We start from the raw sequence: 27,434 nt of genomic DNA, 5'->3' as shown, positions 1-27,434 counted from the left end.
CAAGCCGGTCGAAGCTGAGAAACCAGTTTCACCTGTGACTGAAACGACAGTTGAAGACGCGGAAGCTAAGGTAGTAGAGCAAGAAATCACGACTGAGACCAAACAAGACGAGAAACCAGTTGAAGGGAAGGCCGTTTCTCCAGCCGTTGAAGCCAAGCCGGTCGAAGCTGAGAAACCAGTTTCACCTGTGACTGAAGAAGTAGAAGCTAAGGTAGTAAAGCAAGAAATCTCGACTGAGACCAAACAAGACGAGAAACTAGTTGAGGAGAAGGCTGTTTCTTCAGCTGTTGAAACCAAGTCGGTCGAAGCTGAGAAACCAGTTTCACCTGTAACTGAAGCCACGGCTGAAGAAGTGGAAGCTAAGGTAGTAGAGCAAGAAATCACGACTGAGACCAAACAAGTCGAGAAACTAGTTGAGGAGAAAGCCGTTTCTCCAGCTGTTGAAGCCAAGCCGGTCGAAGCTGAGAAACCAGTTTCGCCTGCGACTGAAGCCACGGCTGAAGAAGTGGAAGCTAAGGTAGTAGAGCAAGAAATCACGACTGAGACCAAACAAGTCGAGAAACTAGTTGAGGAGATGGCCGTTTCTCCAGCTGTTGAAACCAAGCCGGTCGAAGCTGAGAAACCAGTTTCACCTGTGACTGAAGAAGTAGAAGCTAAGGTAGTAGAGCAAGAAATCACGACTGAGACCAAACAAGTCGAGAAACTAGTTGAGGAGAAGGCCGTTTCTCCAGCTGTTGAAGCCAAGCCGGTCGAAGCTGAGAAACCAGTTTCGCCTGTGACTGAAGCCACGGCTGAAGAAGTAGAAGCTAAGGTAGTAGAGCAAGAAATCACGACTGAGACCAAACAAGTCGAGAAACTAGTTGAGGAGAAGGCCGTTTCTCCAGCTGTTGAAGCCAAGCCGTTCGAAGCTGAGAAACCAGTTTCACCTGTGACTGAAGAAGTAGAAGCTAAGGTAGTAAAGCAAGAAATCACGACTGAGACCAAACAAGTCGAGAAACTAGTTGAGGAGAAGGCCGTTTCTCCAGCTGTTGAAGCCAAGCCGGTCGAAGCTGAGAAACCAGTTTCACCTGTGACTGAAGAAGTAGAAGCTAAGATAGTAAAGCAAGAAATCACGACTGAGACCAAACAAGTCGAGAAACTAGTTGAGGAGAAGGCCGTTTCTCCAGCTGTTGAAGCCAAGCCGGTCGAAGCTGAGAAACCAGTTTCACCTGTGACTGAAGAAGTAGAAGCAAAGGTACTAGAGCAAGAAATCACGACTGAGACCAAACAAGACGAGAAACTAGTTGAGGAGAAGGCCGTTTCTCCAGCTGTTGAAACCAAGCCGGTCGAAGCTGAGAAACCAGTTTCGCCTGTGACTGAAGCCACGGCTGAAGAAGTGGAAGCTAAGGTAGTAGAGCAAGAAATCACGACTGAGACCAAACAAGTCGAGAAACTAGTTGAGGAGAAAGCCGTTTCTCCAGCTGTTGAAGCCAAGCCGGTCGAAGCTGAGAAACCAGTTTCGCCTGCGACTGAAGCCACGGCTGAAGAAGTGGAAGCTAAGGTAGTAGAGCAAGAAATCACGACTGAGACCAAACAAGTCGAGAAACTAGTTGAGGAGAAGGCCGTTTCTCCAGCTGTTGAAGCCAAGCCGGTCGAAGCTGAGAAACCAGTTTCACCTGTGACTGAACAAGTAGAAGCAAAGGTACTAGAGCAAGAAATCACGACTGAGACCAAACAAGACGAGAAACTAGTTGAGGAGAAGGCCGTTTCTCCAGCTGTTGAAACCAAGCCGGTCGAAGCTGAGAAACCAGTTTCGCCTGTGACTGAAGCCACGGCTGAAGAAGTGGAAGCTAAGGTAGTAGAGCAAGAAATCACGACTGAGACCAAACAAGTCGAGAAACTAATTGAGGAGAAGGCTGTTTCTCCAGCTGTTGAAGCCAAACCGGTCGAAGCTGAGAAACCAGTTTCACCTGTGACTGAAGCAGTAGAAGCTAAGGTAGTAAAGCAAGAAATCACGACTGAGACCAAACAAGACGAGAAACTAGTTGAGGAGACGGCCGTTTCTCCAACTGTTGAAGCCAAGCCGGTCGAAGCTGAGAAACCAGTTTCACCTGTGACTGAAGAAGTAGAAGCTAAGGTAGTAAAGCAAGAAATCACGACTGAGACCAAACAAGTCGAGAAACTAGTTGAGGAGAAGGCCGTTTCTCCAGCTGTTGAAGCCAAGCCGGTCGAAGCTGAGAAACCAGTTTCACCTGTGACTGAAGAAGTAGAAGCTAAGGTAGTAAAGCAAGAAATCACGACTGAGACCAAACAAGTCGAGAAACTAGTTGAGGAGAAGGCCGTTTCTCCAGCTATTGAAGCCAAGCCGGTCGAAGCTGAGAAACCAGTTTCACCTGTGACTGAAGAAGCAGAAGCAAAGGTACTAAAGCAAGAAATCACGACTGAGACCAAACAAGACGAGAAACTAGTTGAGGAGAAGGCCGTTTCTCCAGCTGTTGAATCCAAGCCGGTCGAAGCTGAGAAACCAGTTTCGCCTGTGACTGAAGCCACGGCTGAAGAAGTGGAAGCTAAGGTAGTAGAGCAAGAAATCACGACTGAGACCAAACAAGTCGAGAAACTAGTTGAGGAGAAGGCTGTTTCTCCAGCTGTTGAAACCAAGCCGGTCGAAGCTGAGAAACCAGTTTCGCCTGCGACTGAAGCCACGGCTGAAGAAGTGGAAGCTAAGGTAGTAGAGCAAGAAATCACGACTGAGACCAAACAAGTCGAGAAACTAGTTGAGGAGAAGGCTGTTTCTCCAACTGTTGAAGCCAAGCCGGTCGAAGCTGAGAAACCAGTTTCACCTGTGACTGAAGAAGTAGAAGCTAAGGTAGTAAAGCAAGAAATCACGACTGAGACCAAACAAGTCGAGAAACTAGTTGAGGAGAAGGCCGTTTCTCCAGCTGTTGAAGCCAAGCCGGTCGAAGCTGAGAAACCAGTTTCACCTGTGACTGAAGAAGTAGAAGCTAAGGTAGTAAAGCAAGAAATCACGACTGAGACCAAACAAGTCGAGAAACTAGTTGAGGAGAAGGCCGTTTCTCCAGCTATTGAAGCCAAGCCGGTCGAAGCTGAGAAACCAGTTTCACCTGTGACTGAAGAAGCAGAAGCAAAGGTACTAAAGCAAGAAATCACGACTGAGACCAAACAAGACGAGAAACTAGTTGAGGAGAAGGCCGTTTCTCCAGCTGTTGAATCCAAGCCGGTCGAAGCTGAGAAACCAGTTTCGCCTGTGACTGAAGCCACGGCTGAAGAAGTGGAAGCTAAGGTAGTAGAGCAAGAAATCACGACTGAGACCAAACAAGTCGAGAAACTAGTTGAGGAGAAGGCCGTTTCTCCAGCTGTTGAAGCCAAGCCGGTCGAAGCTGAGAAACCAGTTTCACCTGTGACTGAAGAAGTAGAAGCTAAGGTAGTAGAGCAAGAAATCACGACTGAGACCAAACAAGTCGAGAAACTAGTTGAGGAGAAGGCCGTTTCTCCAGCTGTTGAAGCCAAGCCGGTCGAAGCTGAGAAACCAGTTTCGCCTGTGACTGAAGCCACGGCTGAAGAAGTAGAAGCTAAGGTAGTAGAGCAAGAAATCACGACTGAGACCAAACAAGTCGAGAAACTAGTTGAGGAGAAGGCCGTTTCTCCAGCTGTTGAAGCCAAGCCGTTCGAAGCTGAGAAACCAGTTTCACCTGTGACTGAAGAAGTAGAAGCTAAGGTAGTAAAGCAAGAAATCACGACTGAGACCAAACAAGTCGAGAAACTAGTTGAGGAGAAGGCCGTTTCTCCAGCTGTTGAAGCCAAGCCGGTCGAAGCTGAGAAACCAGTTTCACCTGTGACTGAACAAGTAGAAGCAAAGGTACTAGAGCAAGAAATCACGACTGAGACCAAACAAGACGAGAAACTAGTTGAGGAGAAGGCCGTTTCTCCAGCTGTTGAAACCAAGCCGGTCGAAGCTGAGAAACCAGTTTCGCCTGTGACTGAAGCCACGGCTGAAGAAGTGGAAGCTAAGGTAGTAGAGCAAGAAATCACGACTGAGACCAAACAAGTCGAGAAACTAATTGAGGAGAAGGCTGTTTCTCCAGCTGTTGAAGCCAAACCGGTCGAAGCTGAGAAACCAGTTTCACCTGTGACTGAAGCAGTAGAAGCTAAGGTAGTAAAGCAAGAAATCACGACTGAGACCAAACAAGACGAGAAACTAGTTGAGGAGACGGCCGTTTCTCCAACTGTTGAAGCCAAGCCGGTCGAAGCTGAGAAACCAGTTTCACCTGTGACTGAAGAAGTAGAAGCTAAGGTAGTAAAGCAAGAAATCACGACTGAGACCAAACAAGTCGAGAAACTAGTTGAGGAGAAGGCCGTTTCTCCAGCTGTTGAAGCCAAGCCGGTCGAAGCTGAGAAACCAGTTTCACCTGTGACTGAAGAAGTAGAAGCTAAGGTAGTAAAGCAAGAAATCACGACTGAGACCAAACAAGTCGAGAAACTAGTTGAGGAGAAGGCCGTTTCTCCAGCTATTGAAGCCAAGCCGGTCGAAGCTGAGAAACCAGTTTCACCTGTGACTGAAGAAGCAGAAGCAAAGGTACTAAAGCAAGAAATCACGACTGAGACCAAACAAGACGAGAAACTAGTTGAGGAGAAGGCCGTTTCTCCAGCTGTTGAATCCAAGCCGGTCGAAGCTGAGAAACCAGTTTCGCCTGTGACTGAAGCCACGGCTGAAGAAGTGGAAGCTAAGGTAGTAGAGCAAGAAATCACGACTGAGACCAAACAAGTCGAGAAACTAGTTGAGGAGAAGGCTGTTTCTCCAGCTGTTGAAACCAAGCCGGTCGAAGCTGAGAAACCAGTTTCACCTGTGACTGAAGAAGTAGAAGCTAAGGTACTAAAGCGAGAAATCACGACTGAGACCAAACAAGACGAGAAGCTAGTTGAGGAGAAGGCTGGTTCTCCAGCTGTTGAAACCAAGCCGGTCGCAGCTGAGAAACCAATTTCACCTGCGACTGAAGCCACGGTTGAAGACGCAGAAGCTAAGGTAGTAGAGCAAGAAATCACGACTGAGACCAAACAAGTCGAGAAACTAGTTGAGGAGAAGGCCGTTTCTGCAGCTGTTGAAACCAAGCCGGTCGAAGCTGAGAAACCAGTTTCGCCTGTGACTGAAGCCACGGCTGAAGAAGCAGAAGACCAAGAAATCACGACTGAGACCAAACAAGACAAGAAACTAGTTGAGGAGAAGGCCGTTTCTCCAGCTGTTGAAACCAAGCCGGTCGAAGCTGTGAAACCAGTTTCGCCTGTAACTGAAGCCAAGGCTGAAGAAGCAGAAGCAAAATTAGTGGAACAAAAAATCACGAGTGAGACCAAACAAGACGAGAAACTAGTTGAGGAGAAGGCCGTTTCTCAAGCTGTTGAAGGCAAGCCGGTCGAAGCTGAGAAACCAGTTTCGCCTGTGACTGAAGCCACGGCTGAAGAAGCAGAAGCAAAGCTGGAAGAGCAAGAAATCACGACTGAGACCAAACAAGACGAGAAACTAGTTGAGGAGAAGGCCGTTTCTCCAGCTGTTGAAACCAAGCCGGTCGAAGCTGAGAAACCAGTTTCGCCTGTGACTGAAACCACGGCTGAAGAAGCAGAAGCAAAGGTACTAGAGCAAGAAATCACGACTGAGACCGAACGAGACGAGAAACTAGTTGAGGGGAAGGCCGTTTCTCCAGCTGTAGAAACCAAATCGGTCGAAGCTGAGAAACCAGTTTCGCCCGTTACTGAAGCCACGGCTGCAGAAGCAGAAGCAAAGGAAATCACGACTGAGGCTAAACAAGACGAGGATATAGTTGAGGAGAAGGCTGTTTCTCCAGCTGTGGAAACCAAGCCGGTCGAAGCTGAGAAACCAGTTTCGCCTGTGACTGAAGTCCCGACCGAAGAAACAAAGGCTAAGGTAACCGAGCAAGAAATCACGACTGAGACTAAACAAGACGAGAAACTAGTTGAGGAGAAGGCCGTTTCTGCAGCTGTTGAAACCAAGCCGGTCGAAGCTGAGAAACCAGTTTCGCCTGTGACTGAAGTCACGGCTGAAGAAGCAGAAGCAAAGTTAGTAGAGCAAGAAATCACGACTGAGACCAAACAAGACGAGAAACTAGTTGAGGAGAAGGCCGTTTCTCCAGCTGTTGAAAGCAAGCCGGTCGAAGCTGAGAAACCAGTTTCACCTGTGACTGAAGAAGTAGGAGCTAAGGTAGTAAAGCAAGAAATCACGACTGAGACCAAACAAAACAAGAAACTAGTTGAGGAAAAGGCCGTTTCTCCAGCTGTTGAAACCAAGCCGGTCGAAGCTGTGAAACCAGTTTCGCCTGTGACTGAAGCAACGGCTGAAGAAGCAGAAGCAAAGTTAGTAGAACAAGAAATCACGACTGAGACCAAACAAGACGAAAAACTAGTTGAGGAGAAGGCCGTTTCTCCAGCTGTTGAAACCAAGCCGGTCGAAGCTGAGAAACCAGTTTCGCCTGTGACTGAAGTCACGGCTGAAGAAGCAGAAGCAAAGCTGGAAGAGCAAGAAATCATGACTGAGACCAAACAAGACAAGAAACTAGTTGAGGAGAAGGCTGTTTCTCCAGCTGTTGAAACCAAGCCGGTCGAAGCTGAGAAACCAGTTTCACCTGTGACTGAAGAAGTAGAAGCTAAGGTAGTAGAGCAAGAAATCACGACTGAGACCAAACAAGACGAGAAACTAGTCGAGGAGAAGGCTGTTTCTCCAGCTGTTGAAGCCAAGTCGGTCGAAGCTGAGAAACCAGTTTCGCCTGTGACTGAAGTCACGACTGAAGAAGCAGAAGCAAAGCTGGAAGAGCAAGAAATCACAACTGAGACCAAACAAGACAAGAAACTAGTCGAGGAGAAGGCTGTTTCTCCAGCTGTTGAAACCAAGCCGGTTGAAGCTGTGAAACTAGTTTCGCCTGTAACTGAAGCAACGGCTGAAGAAGCAGAAGCAAAGTTAGTGGAACAAGAAATCACGACTGAGACCAAACAACACGAGAAACTAGTTGAGGAGAAGGCCGTTTCTCCAGCTGTTGAAGGCAAGCCGGTCGAAGCTGAGAAACCAGTTTCGCCTGTGACTGAAGCCACGGCTGAAGAAGCAGAAGAACAAGAAATCACGACTGAGACCAAACAAGACGAGAAACTAGTCGAGGAGAAGGCTGTTTCTCCAGCTGTTGAAGCCAAGTCGGTCGAAGCTGAGAAACCAGTTTCGCCTGTAACTGAAGCAACGGCTGAAGAAGCAGAAGCAAAGTTAGTAGAACAAGAAATCATGACTGAGACCAAACAAGACGAGAAACTAGTTGAGAAGGCCGTTTCTCCAGCTGTTGAAGGCAAGCCGGTCGAAGCTGTGAAACTAGTTTCGCCTGTAACTGAAGCCACGGATGCAGAAGCAGAAGCAAAGGAAATCACGACTGAGGCTAAACAAGACGAGAAACTAGTTGAGGAGAAGGCCGTTTCTCCAGCTGTTGAAACCAAGCCGGTCGAAGCTGTGAAACCAGTTTCACCTGTAACTGAAGCAACGGCTGAAGAAGCAGAAGCAAAGTTAGTAGAACAAGAAATCATGAGTGAGACCAAACAAGACGAGAAACTAGTTGAGAAGGCCGTTTCTCCAGCTGTTGAAGCCAAGCCGGTCGAAGCTGTGAAACTAGTTTCGCCTGTAACTGAAGCTACGGCTGCAGAAGCAGAAGCAAAGGAAATCACGACTGAGGCTAAACAAGACGAGAAACTAGTTGAGGAGAAGGAGGTTTCTCCAGCTGTGGAAACCAAGCCGGTCGAAGCTGAGAAACCGGTTTCCCCTGTGACTGAAGTTACGATTGAAGAAGCAGAAGCAAAGGTGCTAGAGCAAGAAATCACGACTGAGACCAAACAAAACGAGAAACTAGTTGAGGAGAAGGCCGTTTCTCCAGCTGTTGAAACCAAGCCGGTCGAAGCTGTGAAACTAGTTTCGCCTGTAACTGAAGCAACGGCTGAAGAAGCAGAAGCAAAATTAGTAGAACAAGAAATCACGACTGAGACCAAACAAGACGAGAAACTAGTTGAGGAGAAGGCTGTTTCTCCAGCTGTTGAAGCCAAGCCGGTCGAAGTTGAGAAACCAGTTTCGCCTGTGACTGAAACCACGGCTGAAGAAGCAGAAGCAAAGATAGTAGAGCAAGAAATCACGACTGAGACCAAACAAGACGAGAAACTAGTTGAGGAGAAGGCCATTTCTCCAGCTGTTGAAACCAAGCCGGTCGAAGCTGAGAAACCTGTTTCGCCTGTAACTGAAGCAACGGCTGAAGCAGCAGAAGCAAAGATAGTAGAACAAGAAATCACGACTGAGACCAAACAAGACGAGAAACTAGTTGAGGAGAAGGCGGTTTCTCCAGCTGTTGAAACCAAGCCGGTCGAAGCTGAGAAACCAGTTTCGCCTGTGACTGAAGCCACGGCTGAAGAAGCAGAAGAACAAGAAATCACGACTGAGACCAAACAAGACAAGAAACTAGTTGAGGAGAAGGCCGTTTCTCCAGCTGTTGAAACCAAGCCGGTCGAAGCTGTGAAACCAGTTTCGCCTGTAACTGAAGCCACGACTGAAGAAGCAGAAGCAAAGTTAGTGGAACAAAAAATCACGAGTGAGACCAAACAAGACAAGAAACTAGTTGAGGAGAAGGCCATTTCTCCAGCTGTTGAAACCAAGCCGGTCGAAGCTGAGAAACCAGTTTCGCCTGTGACTGAAACCACGGCTGAAGAAGCAGAAGCAAAGATAGTAGAGCAAGAAATCACGACTGAGACCAAACAAGACAAGAAACTAGTTGAGGAGAAGGCCATTTCTCCAGCTGTTGAAACCAAGCCGGTCGAAGCTGAGAAACCAGTTTCGCCTGTGACTGAAGCCACGGCTGAAGAAGCAGAAGCAAAGCTGGAAGAGCAAGAAATCACGACTGAGACCAAACAAGACGAGAAACTAGTTGAGGAGAAGGCCGTTTCTCCAGCTGTTGAAACCAAGCCGGTCGAAGCTGAGAAACCAGTTTCGCCTGTGACTGAAACCATGGCTGAAGAAGCAGAAGAAAAGGTACTAGAGCAAGAAAACACGACTGAGACCAAACAAGACGAGAAACTAGTTGAGGAGAAGGCCGTTTCTCCAGCTGTTGAAGGCAAGCCGGTCGAAGCTGAGAAACCAGTTTCACCTGTGACTGAAGTCACGGCTGAAGAAGCAGAAGCAAAGCTGGAAGAGCAAGAAATCACGACTGAGACCAAACAAGACGAAAAACTAGTTGAGGAGAAGGCCGTTTCTCCAGCTGTTGAAACCAAGCCGGTCGAAGCTGAGAAACCAGTTTCGCCTGTGACTGAAACCACGGCTGAAGAAGCAGAAGCAAAGGTACTAGAGCAAGAAATCACGACTGATACCGAACGAGACGAGAAACTAGTTGAGGAGAAGGCCGTTTCTCCAGCTGTAGAAACCAAATCGGTCGAAGCTGAGAAACCAGTTTCGCCCGTTACTGAAGCCACGGCTGCAGAAGCAGAAGCAAAGGAAATCACGACTGAGGCTAAACAAGACGAGGATATAGTTGAGGAGAAGGCTGTTTCTCCAGCTGTGGAAACCAAGCCGGTCGAAGCTGAGAAACCAGTTTCGCCTGTGACTGAAGTCCCGACCGAAGAAACAAAGGCTAAGGTAACCGAGCAAGAAATCACGACTGAGACCAAACAAGACGAGAAACTAGTTGAGGAGAAGGCCGTTTCTGCAGCTGTTGAAACCAAGCTGGTCGAAGCTGAGAAACCAGTTTCGCCTGTGACTGAAGTCACGGCTGAAGAAGCAGAAGCAAAGTTAGTAGAGCAAGAAATCACGACTGAGACCAAACAAGACGAGAAACTAGTTGAGGAGAAGGCCGTTTCTCCAGCTGTTGAAGGCAAGCCGGTCGAAGCTGAGAAACCAGTTTCACCTGTGACTGAAGAAGTAGGAGCTAAGGTAGTAAAGCAAGAAATCACGACTGAGACCAAACAAAACAAGAAACTAGTTGAGGAAAAGGCCGTTTCTCCAGCTGTTGAAACCAAGCCGGTCGAAGCTGAGAAACCAGTTTCGCCTGTGACTGAAGTCACGGCTGAAAAAGCAGAAGCAAAGCTGGAAGAGCAAGAAATCACGACTGAGACCAAACAAGACAAGAAACTAGTTGAGGAGAAGGCTGTTTCTCCAGCTGTTGAAACCAAGCCGGTCGAAGCTGAGAAACCAGTTTCACCTGTGACTGAAGAAGTAGAAGCTAAGGTAGTAGAGCAAGAAATCACGACTGAGACCAAACAAGACGAAAAACTAGTTGAAGAGAAGCCTGTTTCTCCAGCTGTTGAAGCCAAGCCGGTCGAAGCTGAGAAACCAGTTTCGCCTGTGACTGAAGTCACGGCTGAAAAAGCAGAAGCAAAGCTGGAAGAGCAAGAAATCACGACTGAGACCAAACAAGACAAGAAACTAGTTGAGGAGAAGGCTGTTTCTCCAGCTGTTGAAACCAAGCCGGTCGAAGCTGAGAAACCAGTTTCACCTGTGACTGAAGAAGTAGAAGCTAAGGTAGTAGAGCAAGAAATCACGACTGAGACCAAACAAGACGAAAAACTAGTTGAAGAGAAGCCTGTTTCTCCAGCTGTTGAAGCCAAGCCGGTCGAAGCTGAGAAACCAGTTTCGCCTGTGACTGAAGCCACGGCTGAAGAAGCAGAAGAACAAGAAATCACGACTGAGACCAAACAAGACGAGAAACTAGTTGAGGAGAAGGCTGTTTCTCCAGCTGTTGAAACCAAGCCGGTTGAAGCTGTGAAAACAGTTTCGCCTGTAACTGAAGCAACGGCTGAAGAAGCAGAAGCAAAGTTAGTGGAACAAGAAATCACGACTGAGACCAAACAACACGAGAAACTAGTTGAGGAGAAGGCCGTTTCTCCAGCTGTTGAAGGCAAGCCGGTCGAAGCTGAGAAACCAGTTTCGCCTGTGACTGAAGCCACGGCTGAAAAATCAGAAGAACAAGAAATCACGACTGAGACCAAACAAGACAAGAAACTAGTTGAGGAGAAGGCTGTTTCTCCAGCTGTTGAAGGCAAGCCGGTCGAAGCTGAGAAACCAGTTTCGCCTGTGACTGAAGTCACGACCGAAGAAGCAGAAGCAAAGGAAATCACGACTGAGGCTAAACAAGACGAGAAACTAGTTGAGGAGAAGGCCGTTTCTCCAGCTGTTGAAACCAAGCCGGTCGAAGCTGTGAAACCAGTTTCACCTGTAACTGAAGCAACGGCTGAAGAAGCAGAAGCAAAGTTAGTAGAACAAGAAATCATGACTGAGACCAAACAAGACGAGAAACTAGTTGAGAAGGCCGTTTCTCCAGCTGTTGAAGCCAAGCCGGTCGAAGCTGAGAAACCAGTTTCGCCTGTGACTGAAACCACGGCTGAAGAAGCAGAAGCAAAGATAGTGGAGCAAGAAATCACGACTGAGACCAAACAAGACGAGAAACTAGTTGAGGAGAAGGCCGTTTCTCCAGCTGTTGAAACCAAGCCGGTCGAAGCTGAGAAACCAGTTTCGCCTGTGACTGAAACCACGGCTGAAGAAGCAGAAGCAAAGATAGTGGAGCAAGAAATCACGACTGAGACCAAACAAGACGAGAAACTAGTTGAGGAGAAGGAGGTTTCTCCAGCTGTGGAAACCAAGCCGGTCGAAGCTGAGAAACCGGTTTCCCCTGTGACTGAAGTTACGATTGAAGAAGCAGAAGCAAAGGTACTAGAGCAAGAAATCACGACTGAGACCAAACAAAACGAGAAACTAGTTGAGGAGAAGGCCGTTTCTCCAGCTGTTGAAACCAAGCCGGTCGAAGCTGTGAAACTAGTTTCGCCTGTAACTGAAGCAACGGCTGAAGAAGCAGAAGCAAAATTAGTAGAACAAGAAATCACGACTGAGACCAAACAAGACGAGAAACTAGTTGAGGAGAAGGCTGTTTCTCCAGCTGTTGAAGCCAAGCCGGTCGAAGCTGAGAAACCTGTTTCGCCTGTAACTGAAGTAACGGCTGAAGCAGCAGAAGCAAAGATAGTAGAACAAGAAATCACGACTGAGACCAAACAAGACGAGAAACTAGTTGAGGAGAAGGCGGTTTCTCCAGCTGTTGAAACCAAGCCGGTCGAAGCTGAGAAACCAATTTCGCCTGTGACTGAAGTCGCGGCTGAAGAAGCAGAAGCAACGGTAGTAGAGCAAGAAATCACGACTGAGACCAAACAAGACGAGAAACTAGTTGAGGAGAAGGCCGTTTCTCAAGCTGTTGAAATCAAGCCGGTCGAAACTGAGAAACCAGTTTCGCCTGTGACTGAAGTCACGACTGAACAAGCAGAAGCAAAGTTAGTAGAACAAGAAATCACGACTGAGACCAAACAAGACGAGAAACTAGTTGAGGAGAAGGCCGTTTCTCCAGCTGTTGAAGGCAAGTCGGTCGAAGCTGAGAAACCAGTTTCACCTGTGACTGAAGAAGTAGAAGCTAAGGTAGTAAAGCAAGAAATCACGACTGAGACCAAACAAGACAAGAAACTAGTTGAGGAAAAGGCCGTTTCTCCAGTCGTTGAAACCAAGCCGGTCGAAGCTGAGAAACCAGTTTCCCCTGTGACTGAAGCCACGGCTGACGCAGCAGAAGCAAAGTTAGTAGAACAAGAAATCACGACTGAGACCAAACAACACGAGAAACTAGTTGAGGAGAAGGCCGTTTCTCCAGCTGTTGAAGGCAAGCCGATCGAAGCTGAGAAACCAGTTTCACCTGTGACTGAAGAAGTAGAAGCTAAGGTAGTAGAGCAAGAAATCACGACTGAGACCAAACAAGTCGAGAAACTAGTTGAGGAGAAGGCCGTTTCTCCAGTCGTTGAAACCAAGCCGGTCGAAGCTGAGAAACCAGTTTCCCCTGTGACTGAAGCCACGGCTGACGCAGCAGAAGCAAAGTTAGTAGAACAAGAAATCACGACTGAGACCAAACAACACGAGAAACTAGTTGAGGAGAAGGCCGTTTCTCCAGCTGTTGAAGGCAAGCCGGTCGAAGCTGAGAAACCAGTTTCACCTGTGACTGAAGAAGTAGAAGCTAAGGTAGTAAAGCAAGAAATCACGACTGAGACCAAACAAGACGAGAAACTAGTTGAGGAGAAGGCCGTTTCTCCAGTCGTTGAAACCAAGCCGGTCGAAGCTGAGAAACCAGTTTCCCCTGTGACTGAAGCCACGGCTGACGCAGCAGAAGCAAAGTTAGTAGAACAAGAAATCACGACTGAGACCAAACAACACGAGAAACTAGTTGAGGAGAAGGCCGTTTCTCCAGCTGTTGAAGGCAAGCCGGTCGAAGCTGAGAAACCAGTTTCACCTGTGACTGAAGAAGTAGAAGCTAAGGTAGTAAAGCAAGAAATCACGACTGAGACCAAACAAGACAAGAAACTAGTTGAGGAAAAGGCCGTTTCTCCAGCTGTTGAAACCAAGCCGGTCGAAGCTGTGAAACCAGTTTCGCCTGTAACTGAAGCAACGGCTGAAGAAGCAGAAGCAAAGTTAGTAGAACAAGAAATCACGACTGAGACCAAACAAGACGAGAAACTAGTTGAGGAGAAGGCGGTTTCTCCAGCTGTTGAAACCAAGCCGGTCGAAGCTGAGAAACCAATTTCGCCTGTGACTGAAGTCGCGGCTGAAGAAGCAGAAGCAACGGTAGTAGAGCAAGAAATCACGACTGAGACCAAACAAGACGAGAAACTAGTTGAGGAGAAGGCCGTTTCTCCAGCTGTTGAAGGCAAGCCGGTCGAAGCTGAGAAACCAGTTTCACCTGTGACTGAAGAAGTAGAAGCTAAGGTAGTCGAGCAAGAAATCACGACTGAGACCAAACAAGACGAGAAACCAGTCGAGGAGAAGGCTGTTTCTCCAGCTGTTGAAGCCAAGCCGGTCGAAGCTGAGAAACCAGTTTCGCCTGTGACTGAAGTCACGGCTGAAGAAGCAGAAGCAAAGCTGGAAGAGCAAGAAATGACGACAGAGACCAAACAAGACAAGAAACTAGTTGAGGAGAAGGCTGTTTCTCCAGCTGTTGAAACCAAGCCGGTCGAAGCTGAGAAACCAGTTTCACCTGTGACTGAAAAAGTAGAAGCTATGGTAGTAAAGCAAGAAATCACGACTGAGACCAAACAAGACAAGAAACTAGTTGAGGAGAAGGCCGTTTCTCCAGCTGTTGAAATCAAGCCGGTCGAAGCTGTGAACCCAGTTTCGCCTGTAACTGAAGCAACGGCTGAAGAAGCAGAAGCAAAGTTAGTGGAACAAGAAATCACGACTGAGACCAAACAAGACGAGAAACTAGTTGAGAAGAAGGCCGTTTCTCCAGCTGTTCAAGCCAAGCCGGTCGAAGCTGAGAAACCAGTTTCGCCTGTGACTGAAGCCACGGCTGAAGAAGCAGAAGAACAAGAAATCACGACTGAGACCAAACAAGACGAGAAACTAGTTGAGGAGAAGGCTGTTTCTCCAGCTGTTGAAGCCAAGCCGGTCGAAGCTGAGAAACCAGTTTCGCCTGTGACTGAAACCACGGCTGAAGAAGCAGAAGCAAAGATAGTAGAGCAAGAAATCACGACTGAGACCAAACAAGACGAGAAACTAGTTGAGGAGAAGGCCATTTCTCCAGCTGTTGAAACCAAGCCGGTCGAAGCTGAGAAACCTGTTTCGCCTGTAACTGAAGCAACGGCTGAAGCAGCAGAAGCAAAGATAATAGAACAAGAAATCACGACTGAGACCAAACAAGACGAGAAACTAGTTGAGGAGAAGGCGGTTTCTCCAGCTGTTGAAACCAAGCCGGTCGAAGCTGAGAAACCAATTTCGCCTATGACTGAAGTCGCGGCTGAAGAAACAGAAGCAACGGTAGTAGAGCAAGAAATCACGACTGAGACCAAACAAGACGAGAAACTAGTTGAGAAGAAGGCCGTTTCTCCAGCTGTTCAAGCCAAGCCGGTCGAAGCTGAGAAATCGTTTTCCCCTGTGACTGAAGTTACGATTGGAGAAGCAGAAGCAAAGTTAGTAGAACAAGAAATCACGACTGAGACCAAACAAGACGAGAAACTAGTTGAGGAGAAGGCGGTTTCTCCAGCTGTTGAAATCAAGCCGGTCGAAACTGAGAAACCAGTTTCGCCTGTGACTGAAGCCACGGCTGAAGAAGCAGAAGCAAAGGAAATCACGACTGAGGCTAAACAAGACGAGAAACTAGTTGAGGAGAAGGTCGTTTCTCCAGCTGTTGAAACCAAGCCGGTCGAAACTGAGAAACCAGTTTCGCCTGTGACTGAAGCCACGGCTCAAGAAGCAGAAGCAAAGATAGTAGAGCAAGAAATCACGACTGAGACCAAACAAGACGAGAAACTAGTTGAGGAGACTGAAGCCACGGCTGAAGAAGCAGAAGAACAAGAAATCACGACTGAGACCAAACAAGATGAGAAACTAGTTGAGGAGAAGGCCGTTTCTCCAGCTGTTGAAACCAAGCCGGTCGAAGCTAAGAAACCAGTTTCGCCTGTAACTGAAGCAACGGCTGAAGAAGCAGAAGCAAAGTTAGTAGAACAAGAAATCACGACTGAGACCAAACAAGACGAGAAACTAGTTGAGGAGAAGGCGGTTTCTCCAGCTGTTGAAATCAAGCCGGTCGAAACTGAAAAACCAGTTTCGCCTGTGACTGAAGCCACGGCTGAAGAAGCAGAAGCAACGGTAGTAGAGCAAGAAATCACGACTGAGACCAAACAAGACGAGAAACTAGTTGAGGAGAAGGCCGTTTCTCCAGCTGTTGAAACCAAGCCGGTCGAAGCTGAGAAACCAGTTTCGCCTGTGACTGAAGCCACGGCTGAAGAAGCAGAAGCAAAGTTAGTAGAACAAGAAATCACGACTGAAACCAAACAAGACGAGAAACTAGTTGAGGAGAAGGCGGTTTCTCCAGCTGTTGAAACCAAGCCGGTCGAAGCTGAGAAACTAGTTTCGCCTGTGATTGAAGCCACGGCTGAAGAAGCAGAAGAACAAGAAATCACGACTGAGACCAAACAAGACAAGAAACTAGTTAGAGAGAAGGCTGTTTCTCCAGCCGTAGAAACCAAGTTGGTCGAAGCTGAGAAACCAGTTTCGCCTGTGACTGAAGCCACGTCTGAAGAAGCAGAAGCAACGGTAGTAGAGCAAGAAATCACGACTGAGACCAAACAAGATGAGAAACTAGTTGAGGAGAAGGCCGTTTCTCCAGCTGTTGAAGGCAAGCCGGTCGAAGCTGAGAAACCAGTTTCGCCTGTAACTGAAGCAACGGCTGAAGAAGCAGAAGCAAAGTTAGTGAAACAAGAAATCACGACTGAGACCAAACAAGACGAGAAACTAATTGAGGAGAAGGCCGTTTCTCCAGCTGTTGAAACCAAGCCGGTCGAAGCTGAGAAACCAGTTTCGCCTGTAACTGAAGCAACGGCTGAAGAAGCAGAAGCAACGGTAGTAGAGCAAGAAATCACGACTGAGACCAAACAAGATGAGAAACTAGTTGAGGAGAAGGCCGTTTCTCCAGCTGTTGAAACCAAACCGGTCGAGGCTGAGAAACCAGTTTCACCTGTGACTGAAGCCACGGCTGAAGAAGCAGAAGCAAAGTTAGTAGAACAAGAAATCACGACTGAGACCAAACAAGACGAGAAACTAGTTGAGGAGAAGGCCGTTTCTCCAGCTGTTGAAACCAAGCCGGTCGAAGCTGAGAAACCAGTTTCGCCTGTGACTGAAGTCACGACCGAAGAAGCAGAAGCAAAGGAAATCACGACTGAGGCTAAACAAGACGAGAAACTAGTTGAGGAGAAGGCGGTTTCTCCAGCTGTTGAAATCAAGCCGGTCGAAACTGAGAAACCAGTTTCGCCTGTGACTGAAGCCACGGCTGAAGAAGCAGAAGCAACGGTAGTAGAGCAAGAAATCACGACTGAGACCAAACAAGACGAGAAACTAGTTGAGGAGAAGGCCGTTTCTCCAGCTGTTGAAACCAAGCCGGTCGAAGCTGAGAAACCAGTTTCACCTGTGACTGAAGCCACGGCTGAAGAAGCAGAAGAACAAGAAATCACGACTGAGACCAAACAAGATGAGAAACTAGTTGAGGAGAAGGCGGTTTCTCCAGCTGTTGAAACCAAGCCGGTCGAAGCTGAGAAACCAGTTTCGCCTGTGACTGAAGTCACGACCGAAGAAGCAGAAGCAAAGGAAATCACGACTGAGCCTAAACAAGACGAGAAACTAGTTGAGGAGAAGGCGGTTTCTCCAGCTGTTGAAATCAAGCCGGTCGAAACTGAGAAACCAGTTTCGCCTGTGACTGAAGCCACGGCTGAAGAAGCAGAAGCAACGGTAGTAGAACAAGAAATCACGACTGAGACCAAACAAGACGAGAAACTAGTTGAGGAGAAGGCGGTTTCTCCAGCTGTTGAAATCAAGCCGGTCGAAACTGAGAAACCAGTTTCGCCTGTGACTGAAGCCACGGCTGAAGAAGCAGAAGCAACGGTAGTAGAGCAAGAAATCACGACTGAGACCAAACAAGACGAGAAACTAGTTGAGGAGAAGGCCGTTTCTCCAGCTGTTGAAACCAACCCGGTCGAAGCTGAGAAACCAGTTTCGCCTGTGACTGAAGCCACGGCTGAAGAAGCAGAAGAACAAGAAATCACGACTGAGACCAAACAAGACAAGAAACTAGTTAAGGAGAAGGCTGTTTCTCCAGCTCTTGAAGGCAAGCCGGTCGAAGCTGAGAGACCAGTTTCGCCTGTAACTGAAGCAACGGCTGAAGAAGCAGAAGCAAAGTTAGTGAAACAAGAAATCACGACTGAGACCAAACAAGACGAGAAACTAATTGAGGAGAAGGCCGTTTCTCCAGCTGTTGAAACCAAGCCGGTCGAAGCTGAGAAACCTGTTTCGCCTGTAACTGAAGCAACGGCTGAAGAAGCAGAAGCAAAGTTAGTAGAACAAGAAATCACGACTGAGACCAAACAAGACGAGAAACTAGTTGAGGAGAAGGCCGTATCTCCAGCTGTTGAAACCAAGCCGGTCGAAGCTGAGAAACCAGTTTCGCCTGTGACTGAAGCCACGGCTGAAGAAGCAGAAGCAACGGTAGTAGAGCAAGAAATCACGACTGAGACCAAACAAGACGAGAAACTAGTTGAGGAGAAGGCCGTTTCTCCAGCTGTTGAAGGCAAGCCGGTCGAAGCTGAGAAACCAGTTTCGCCTGTAACTGAAGCAACGGCTGAAGAAGCAGAAGCAAAGTTAGTAGAACAAGAAATCACGACTGAGACCAAACAAGACGAGAAACTAGTTGAGGAGAAGGCGGTTTCTCCAGCTGTTGAAATCAAGCCGGTCGAAGCTGAGAAACCAGTTTCGCCTGTGACTGAAGCCACGGCGGAAGAAGCAGAAGCAAAGTTAGTAGAACAAGAAATCACGACTGAGACCAAACAAGACGAGAAACTAGTTGAGGAGAAGGCCGTTTCTCCAGCTGTTGAAGGCAAGCCGGTCGAAGCTGATAAACCAGTTTCGCCTGTAACTGCAGCAACGGCTGAAGAAGCAGAAGCAAAGTTAGTAGAAGAAGAAATCACGACTGAGACCAAACAAGACGAGAAACTAGTTGAGGAGAAGGCCGTTTCTCCAGCTGTTGAAGGCAAGCCGGTCGAAGCTGAGAAACCAGTTTCACCTGTGACTGAAGCCACGGCTGAAGAAGCAGAAGAACAAGAAATCACGACTGAGACCAAACAAGACGAGAAACTAGTTGAGGAGAAGGCCGTTTCTCCAGCTGTTGAAGGCAAGCCGGTCGAAACTGAGAAACCAGTTTCGCCTGTAACTGCAGCAACGGCTGAAGAAGCAGAAGCAAAGTTAGTAGAAGAAGAAATCACGACTGAGACCAAACAAGACGAGAAACTAGTTGAGGAGAAGGCCGTTTCTCCAGCTGTTGAAGGCAAGCCGGTCGAAGCTGATAAACCAGTTTCGCCTGTAACTGCAGCAACGGCTGAAGAAGCAGAAGCAAAGTTAGTAGAAGAAGAAATCACGACTGAGACCAAACAAGACGAGAAACTAGTTGAGGAGAAGGCCGTTTCTCCAGCCGTAGAAACCAAGCCGGTCGAAGCTGAGAAACCAGTTTCGCCTGTGACTGAAGCCACGTCTGAAGAAGCAGAAGCAACGGTAGTAGAGCAAGAAATCACGACTGAGACCAAACAAGATGAGAAACTAGTTGAGGAGAAGGCCGTTTCTCCAGCTGTTGAAGGCAAGCCGGTCGAAGCTGTGAAGCCAGTTTCGCCTGTAACTGAAGCAACGGCTGAAGAAGCAGAAGCAAAGTTAGTGGAACAAGAAATCACGACTGAGACCAAACAAGACGAGAAACTAGTTGAGGAGAAGGCCGTTTCTCCAGCTGTTGAAGGCAAGCCGGTCGAAGCTGAGAAACCAGTTTCGCCTGTGACTGAAGCCACGGCTGAAGAAGCAGAAGAACAAGAAATCACGACTGAGACCAAACAAGACGAGAAACTAGTTGAGGAGAAGGCTGTTTCTCCAGCTGTTGAAGCCAAGCCGGTCGAAGCTGAGAAACCAGTTTCGCCTGTGACTGAAACCACGGCTGAAGAAGCAGAAGCAAAGATAGTAGAGCAAGAAATCACGACTGAGACCGAACGAGACGAGAAACTAGTTGAGGAGAAGGCCATTTCTCCAGCTGTTGAAACCAAGCCGGTCGAAGCTGAGAAACCTGTTTCGCCTGTAACTGAAGCAACGGCTGAAGCAGCAGAAGCAAAGATAGTAGAACAAGAAATCACGACTAAGACCGAACGAGACGAGAAACTAGTTGAGGAGAAGGCTGTTTCTCCAGCTGTGGAAACCAAGCCGGTCGAAGCTGAGAAACCAGTTTCGCCTGTGACTGAAGACACGACCGAAGAAACAAAGGCTAAGGTAACCGAGCAAGAAATCACGACTATGACCAAACATGACGAAAAACTAGTTGAGGAGAAGGCCGTTTCTCCAGCTTTTGAAATCAAGCCGATCGAAACTGAGAAACCAGTTTCGCCTGTGACTGAAGCCACGGCTGAAGAAGCAGAAGCAACAGTAGTAGAGCAAGAAATCACGACTGAGACCAAACAAGACGAGAAACTAGTTGAGGAGAAGGCCGTTTCTCCAGCTGCTGAAACCAAGCCGGTCGAAGCTGAGAAACCTGTTTCGCCTGTAACTGAAGCAACGGCTGAAGCAGCAGAAGCAAAGATAATAGAACAAGAAATCACGACTGAGACCAAACAAGACGAGAAACTAGTTGAGGAGAAGGCCGTTTCTCCAGCTGTTGAAACCAAGCCGGTCGAAGCTGAGAAACCAATTTCGCCTATGACTGAAGTCGCGGCTGAAGAAACAGAAGCAACGGTAGTAGAGCAAGAAATCACGACTGAGACCAAACAAGACGAGAAACTAGTTGAGAAAAAGGCCGTTTCTCCAGCTGTTCAAGCCAAGCCGGTCGAAGCTGAGAAATCGTTTTCCCCTGTGACTGAAGTTACGATTGGAGAAGCAGAAGCAAAGTTAGTAGAACAAGAAATCACGACTGAGACCAAACAAGACGAGAAACTAGTTGAGGAGAAGGCGGTTTCTCCAGCTGTTGAAATCAAGCCGGTCGAAACTGAGAAACCAGTTTCGCCTGTGACTGAAGCCACGGCTGAAGAAGCAGAAGCAAAGGAAATCACGACTGAGGCTAAACAAGACGAGAAACTAGTTGAGGAGAAGGTCGTTTCTCCAGCTGTTGAAACCAAGCCGGTCGAAACTGAGAAACCAGTTTCGCCTGTGACTGAAGCCACGGCTGAAGAAGCAGAAGCAAAGATAGTAGAGCAAGAAATCACGACTGAGACCAAACAAGACGAGAAACTAGTTGAGGAGACTGAAGCCACGGCTGAAGAAGCAGAAGAACAAGAAATCACGACTGAGACCAAACAAGATGAGAAACTAGTTGAGGAGAAGGCCGTTTCTCCAGCTGTTGAAACCAAGCCGGTCGAAGCTGAGAAACCAGTTTCGCCTGTAACTGAAGCAACGGCTGAAGAAGCAGAAGCAAAGTTAGTAGAACAAGAAATCACGACTGAGACCAAACAAGACGAGAAACTAGTTGAGGAGAAGGCGGTTTCTCCAGCTGTTGAAATCAAGCCGGTCGAAACTGAAAAACCAGTTTCGCCTGTGACTGAAGCCACGGCTGAAGAAGCAGAAGCAACGGTAGTAGAGCAAGAAATCACGACTGAGACCAAACAAGACGAGAAACTAGTTGAGGAGAAGGCCGTTTCTCCAGCTGTTGAAACCAAGCCGGTCGAAGCTGAGAAACCAGTTTCGCCTGTGACTGAAGCCACGGCTGAAGAAGCAGAAGCAAAGTTAGTAGAACAAGAAATCACGACTGAAACCAAACAAGACGAGAAACTAGTTGAGGAGAAGGCGGTTTCTCCAGCTGTTGAAACCAAGCCGGTCGAAGCTGAGAAACTAGTTTCGCCTGTGATTGAAGCCACGGCTGAAGAAGCAGAAGAACAAGAAATCACGACTGAGACCAAACAAGACAAGAAACTAGTTAAAGAGAAGGCTGTTTCTCCAGCCGTAGAAACCAAGTTGGTCGAAGCTGAGAAACCAGTTTCGCCTGTGACTGAAGCCACGTCTGAAGAAGCAGAAGCAACGGTACTAGAGCAAGAAATCACGACTGAGACCAAACAAGACGAGAAACTAGTTGAGGAGAAGGCCGTTTCTCCAGCTCTTGAAGGCAAGCCGGTCGAAGCTGAGAAACCAGTTTCGCCTGTGACTGAAGCAACGGCTGAAGAAGCAGAAGCAAAGTTAGTAGAACAAGAAATCACGACTGAGACCAAACAAGACGAGAAACTAGTTGAGAAGAAGGCGGTTTCTCCAGCTGTTGAAATCAAGCCGGTCGAAACTGAGAAACCAGTTTCGCCTGTGACTGAAGCCATGGCTGAAGAAGCAGAAGCAACGGTAGTAGAGCAAGAAATCACGACTGAGACCAAACAAGACGAGAAACTAGTTGAGGAGAAGGCCGTTTCTCCAGCTGTTGAAACCAAGCCGGTCGAAGCTGAGAAACCAGTTTCGCCTGTGACTGAAGTCACGACCGAAGAAGCAGAAGCAAAGGAAATCACGACTGAGGCTAAACAAGACGAGAAACTAGTTGAGGAGAAGGCGGTTTCTCCAGCTGTTGAAATCAAGCCGGTCGAAACTGAGAAACCAGTTTCGCCTGTGACTGAAGCCACGGCTGAAGAAGCAGAAGCAACGGTAGTAGAGCAAGAAATCACGACTGAGACCAAACAAGACGAGAAACTAGTTGAGGAGAAGGCCGTTTCTCCAGCTGTTGAAACCAAGCCGGTCGAAGCTGAGAAACCAGTTTCACCTGTGACTGAAGCCACGGCTGAAGAAGCAGAAGAACAAGAAATCACGACTGAGACCAAACAAGATGAGAAACTAGTTGAGGAGAAGGCGGTTTCTCCAGCTGTTGAAATCAAGCCGGTCGAAACTGAGAAACCAGTTTCGCCTGTGACTGAAGCCACGGCTGAAGAAGCAGAAGCAACGGTAGTAGAGCAAGAAATCACGACTGAGACCAAACAAGACGAGAAACTAGTTGAGGAGAAGGCCGTTTCTCCAGCTGTTGAAACCAAGCCGGTCGAAGCTGAGAAACCAGTTTCGCCTGTGACTGAAGCCATGGCTGAAGAAGCAGAAGAACAAGAAATCACGACTGAGACCAAACAAGACAAGAAACTAGTTAAGGAGAAGGCTGTTTCTCCAGCTCTTGAAGGCAAGCCGGTCGAAGCTGAGAGACCAGTTTCGCCTGTAACTGAAGCAACGGCTGAAGAAGCAGAAGCAAAGTTAGTGAAACAAGAAATCACGACTGAGACCAAACAAGACGAGAAACTAATTGAGGAGAAGGCCGTTTCTCCAGCTGTTGAAACCAAGCCGGTCGAAGCTGAGAAACCAGTTTCGCCTGTAACTGAAGCAACGGCTGAAGAAGCAGAAGCAAAGTTAGTAGAACAAGAAATCACGACTGAGACCAAACAAGACGAGAAACTAGTTGAGGAGAAGGCCGTATCTCCAGCTGTTGAAACCAAGCCGGTCGAAGCTGAGAAACCAGTTTCGCCTGTGACTGAAGCCACGGCTGAAGAAGCAGAAGCAACGGTAGTAGAGCAAGAAATCACGACTGAGACCAAACAAGACGAGAAACTAGTTGAGGAGAAGGCCGTTTCTCCAGCTGTTGAAGGCAAGCCGGTCGAAGCTGAGAAACCAGTTTCGCCTGTAACTGAAGCAACGGCTGAAGAAGCAGAAGCAAAGTTAGTAGAACAAGAAATCACGACTGAGACCAAACAAGACGAGAAACTAGTTGAGGAGAAGGCGGTTTCTCCAGCTGTTGAAATCAAGCCGGTCGAAGCTGAGAAACCAGTTTCGCCTGTGACTGAAGCCACGGCGGAAGAAGCAGAAGCAAAGTTAGTAGAACAAGAAATCACGACTGAGACCAAACAAGACGAGAAACTAGTTGAGGAGAAGGCCGTTTCTCCAGCTGTTGAAGGCAAGCCGGTCGAAACTGAGAAACCAGTTTCGCCTGTAACTGCAGCAACGGCTGAAGAAGCAGAAGCAAAGTTAGTAGAAGAAGAAATCACGACTGAGACCAAACAAGACGAGAAACTAGTTGAGGAGAAGGCCGTTTCTCCAGCTGTTGAAGGCAAGCCGGTCGAAGCTGATAAACCAGTTTCGCCTGTAACTGCAGCAACGGCTGAAGAAGCAGAAGCAAAGTTAGTAGAAGAAGAAATCACGACTGAGACCAAACAAGACGAGAAACTAGTTGAGGAGAAGGCCGTTTCTCCAGTTGTTGAAGGCAAGCCGGTCGAAGCTGAGAAACCAGTTTCACCTGTGACTGAAGCCACGGCTGAAGAAGCAGAAGAACAAGAAATCACGACTGAGACCAAACAAGACGAGAAACTAGTTGAGGAGAAGGCCGTTTCTCCAGCTCTTGAAGGCAAGCCGGTCGAAACTGAGAAACCAGTTTCGCCTGTAACTGAAGCAACGGCTGAAGAAGCAGAAGCAAAGTTAGTAGAAGAAGAAATCACGACTGAGACCAAACAAGACGAGAAACTAGTTGAGGAGAAGGCCGTTTCTCCAGCCGTAGAAACCAAGCCGGTCGAAGCTGAGAAACCAGTTTCGCCTGTGACTGAAGCCACGTCTGAAGAAGCAGAAGCAACGGTAGTAGAGCAAGAAATCACGACTGAGACCAAACAAGATGAGAAACTAGTTGAGGAGAAGGCCGTTTCTCCAGCTGTTGAAGGCAAGCCGGTCGAAACTGAGAAACCAGTTTCGCCTGTAACTGAAGCAACGGCTGAAGAAGCAGAAGCAAAGTTAGTAGAACAAGAAATCACGACTGAGACCAAACAAGACGAGAAACTAGTTGAGGAGCAGGCGGTTTCTCCAGCTGTTGAAATCAAGCCGGTCGAAGCTGAGAAACCAGTTTCGCCTGTGACTGAAGCCACGGCTGAAGAAGCAGAAGCAAAGTTAGTAGAACAAGAAATCACGACTGAGACCAAACAAGACGGGAAACTAGTTAAGGAGAAGGCCGTTTCTCCAGCTGTTGAAGGCAAGCCGGTCGAAGCTGAGAAACCAGTTTTGCCTGTGACTGAAGCCACGGCTGAAGAAGCAGAAGCAACGGTAGTAGAGCAAGAAATCACGACTGAGACCAAACAAGACGAGAAACTAGTTGAGGAGAAGGCGGTTTCTCCAGCTGTTGAAACCAAGCCGGTCGAAGCTGAGAAACCAGTTTCGCCCGTGACTGAAGCCACGGCTGAAGAAGCAGAAGCAAAGTTAGTAGAACAAGAAATCACGACTGAGACCAAACAAGACGAGAAACTAGTTGAGGAGAAGGCGGTTTCTCCAGCTGTTGAAATCAAGCCGGTCGAAACTGAGAAACCAGTTTCGCCTGTGACTGAAGCCACGGCTGAAGAAGCAGAAGCAACGGTAATAGAGCTAGAAATCACGACTGAGACCAAACAAGACGAGAAACTAGTTGAGGAGAAGGCCGTTTCTCCAGCTGTTGAAGGCAAGCCGGTCGAAGCCGAGAAACCAGTTTCGTCTGTGACTGATGTCACGGCTGAAGAAGCAGAACCAAAGCTAGAAGAGCAAAAAATCACGACTGAGACCAAACAAGACGAGAAGCTAGTTGAGGAGAAGGCCGTTTCTCCAGCTGTTGAAGGCAAGCCGGTCGAAACTGAGAAACCAGTTTCGCCTGTAACTGAAGCAACGGCTGAAGAAGCAGAAGCAAAGTTAGTAGAACAAGAAATCACGACTGAGACCAAACAAGACGAGAAACTAGTTGAGGAGCAGGCGGTTTCTCCAGCTGTTGAAATCAAGCCGGTCGAAGCTGAGAAACCAGTTTCGCCTGTGACTGAAGCCACGGCTGAAGAAGCAGAAGCAAAGTTAGTAGAACAAGAAATCACGACTGAGACCAAACAAGACGAGAAACTAGTTGAGGAGAAGGCGGTTTCTCCAGCTGTTGAAACCAAGCCGGTCGAAGCTGAGAAACCAGTTTCGCCCGTGACTGAAGCCACGGCTGAAGAAGCAGAAGCAAAGTTAGTAGAACAAGAAATCACGACTGAGACCAAACAAGACGAGAAACTAGTTGAGGAGAAGGCGGTTTCTCCAGCTGTTGAAATCAAGCCGGTCGAAACTGAGAAACCAGTTTCGCCTGTGACTGAAGCCATGGCTGAAGAAGCAGAAGCAACGGTAGTAGAGCAAGAAATCACGACTGAGACCAAACAAGACGAGAAACTAGTTGAGGAGAAGGCCGTTTCTCCAGCTGTTGAAACCAAGCCGGTCGAAGCTGAGAAACCAGTTTCGCCTGTGACTGAAGTCACGACCGAAGAAGCAGAAGCAAAGGAAATCACGACTGAGGCTAAACAAGACGAGAAACTAGTTGAGGAGAAGGCGGTTTCTCCAGCTGTTGAAATCAAGCCGGTCGAAACTGAGAAACCAGTTTCGCCTGTAACTGCAGCAACGGCTGAAGAAGCAGAAGCAAAGTTAGTAGAAGAAGAAATCACGACTGAGACCAAACAAGACGAGAAACTAGTTGAGGAGAAGGCCGTTTCTCCAGTTGTTGAAGGCAAGCCGGTCGAAGCTGAGAAACCAGTTTCACCTGTGACTGAAGCCACGGCTGAAGAAGCAGAAGAACAAGAAATCACGACTGAGACCAAACAAGACGAGAAACTAGTTGAGGAGAAGGCCGTTTCTCCAGCTCTTGAAGGCAAGCCGGTCGAAACTGAGAAACCAGTTTCGCCTGTAACTGAAGCAACGGCTGAAGAAGCAGAAGCAAAGTTAGTAGAAGAAGAAATCACGACTGAGACCAAACAAGACGAGAAACTAGTTGAGGAGAAGGCCGTTTCTCCAGCCGTAGAAACCAAGCCGGTCGAAGCTGAGAAACCAGTTTCGCCTGTGACTGAAGCCACGTCTGAAGAAGCAGAAGCAACGGTAGTAGAGCAAGAAATCACGACTGAGACCAAACAAGATGAGAAACTAGTTGAGGAGAAGGCCGTTTCTCCAGCTGTTGAAGGCAAGCCGGTCGAAACTGAGAAACCAGTTTCGCCTGTAACTGAAGCAACGGCTGAAGAAGCAGAAGCAAAGTTAGTAGAACAAGAAATCACGACTGAGACCAAACAAGACGAGAAACTAGTTGAGGAGCAGGCGGTTTCTCCAGCTGTTGAAATCAAGCCGGTCGAAGCTGAGAAACCAGTTTCGCCTGTGACTGAAGCCACGGCTGAAGAAGCAGAAGCAAAGTTAGTAGAACAAGAAATCACGACTGAGACCAAACAAGACGGGAAACTAGTTAAGGAGAAGGCCGTTTCTCCAGCTGTTGAAGGCAAGCCGGTCGAAGCTGAGAAACCAGTTTTGCCTGTGACTGAAGCCACGGCTGAAGAAGCAGAAGCAACGGTAGTAGAGCAAGAAATCACGACTGAGACCAAACAAGACGAGAAACTAGTTGAGGAGAAGGCGGTTTCTCCAGCTGTTGAAACCAAGCCGGTCGAAGCTGAGAAACCAGTTTCGCCCGTGACTGAAGCCACGGCTGAAGAAGCAGAAGCAAAGTTAGTAGAACAAGAAATCACGACTGAGACCAAACAAGACGAGAAACTAGTTGAGGAGAAGGCGGTTTCTCCAGCTGTTGAAATCAAGCCGGTCGAAACTGAGAAACCAGTTTCGCCTGTGACTGAAGCCACGGCTGAAGAAGCAGAAGCAACGGTAATAGAGCTAGAAATCACGACTGAGACCAAACAAGACGAGAAACTAGTTGAGGAGAAGGCCGTTTCTCCAGCTGTTGAAGGCAAGCCGGTCGAAGCCGAGAAACCAGTTTCGTCTGTGACTGATGTCACGGCTGAAGAAGCAGAACCAAAGCTAGAAGAGCAAAAAATCACGACTGAGACCAAACAAGACGAGAAGCTAGTTGAGGAGAAGGCCGTTTCTCCAGCTGTTG

General features: G+C 48.0%; 3 protein-coding genes across 4 annotated transcripts in view; 2 read left to right on the top strand and 1 right to left on the bottom strand.

Moving 5' to 3' along the window:
* LOC131680762 (titin-like) overlaps positions 1-18,507 on the top strand; it is a 66,851-nt gene extending 48,344 nt beyond the window's left edge. Inside the window, exons 18-24 of the mRNA XM_058961473.1 lie at positions 20-364; positions 1,148-12,175; positions 12,389-12,625; positions 14,220-14,244; positions 16,851-17,363; positions 17,643-17,757; positions 18,498-18,507. Coding sequence (XP_058817456.1) covers positions 20-364; positions 1,148-12,175; positions 12,389-12,625; positions 14,220-14,244; positions 16,851-17,363; positions 17,643-17,757; positions 18,498-18,507 — 12,273 coding nt within the window. The remainder of the gene's footprint in view (positions 1-19; positions 365-1,147; positions 12,176-12,388; positions 12,626-14,219; positions 14,245-16,850; positions 17,364-17,642; positions 17,758-18,497) is intronic.
* The window catches only part of LOC131684588 (gustatory receptor for bitter taste 66a), a 213,782-nt gene that overhangs the window by 125,643 nt on the left and 60,705 nt on the right, over positions 1-27,434 (bottom strand). The gene's annotated exons all lie outside the window — the stretch shown is intronic.
* LOC131684583 (microtubule-associated protein futsch-like) overlaps positions 18,319-27,434 on the top strand; it is a 39,387-nt gene continuing 30,271 nt past the window's right edge. Inside the window, exon 1 of the mRNA XM_058967585.1 lies at positions 18,319-20,689. Coding sequence (XP_058823568.1) covers positions 19,901-20,689 — 789 coding nt within the window. The 5' untranslated portion in view covers positions 18,319-19,900. The remainder of the gene's footprint in view (positions 20,690-27,434) is intronic.

This window comes from Topomyia yanbarensis, chromosome 2 (genome assembly GCF_030247195.1).
Source record: "Topomyia yanbarensis strain Yona2022 chromosome 2, ASM3024719v1, whole genome shotgun sequence".
Classification (NCBI taxonomy): Eukaryota; Metazoa; Arthropoda; class Insecta; order Diptera; family Culicidae; genus Topomyia; species Topomyia yanbarensis.
This window is presented reverse-complemented; position numbering and strand designations above follow the sequence as displayed.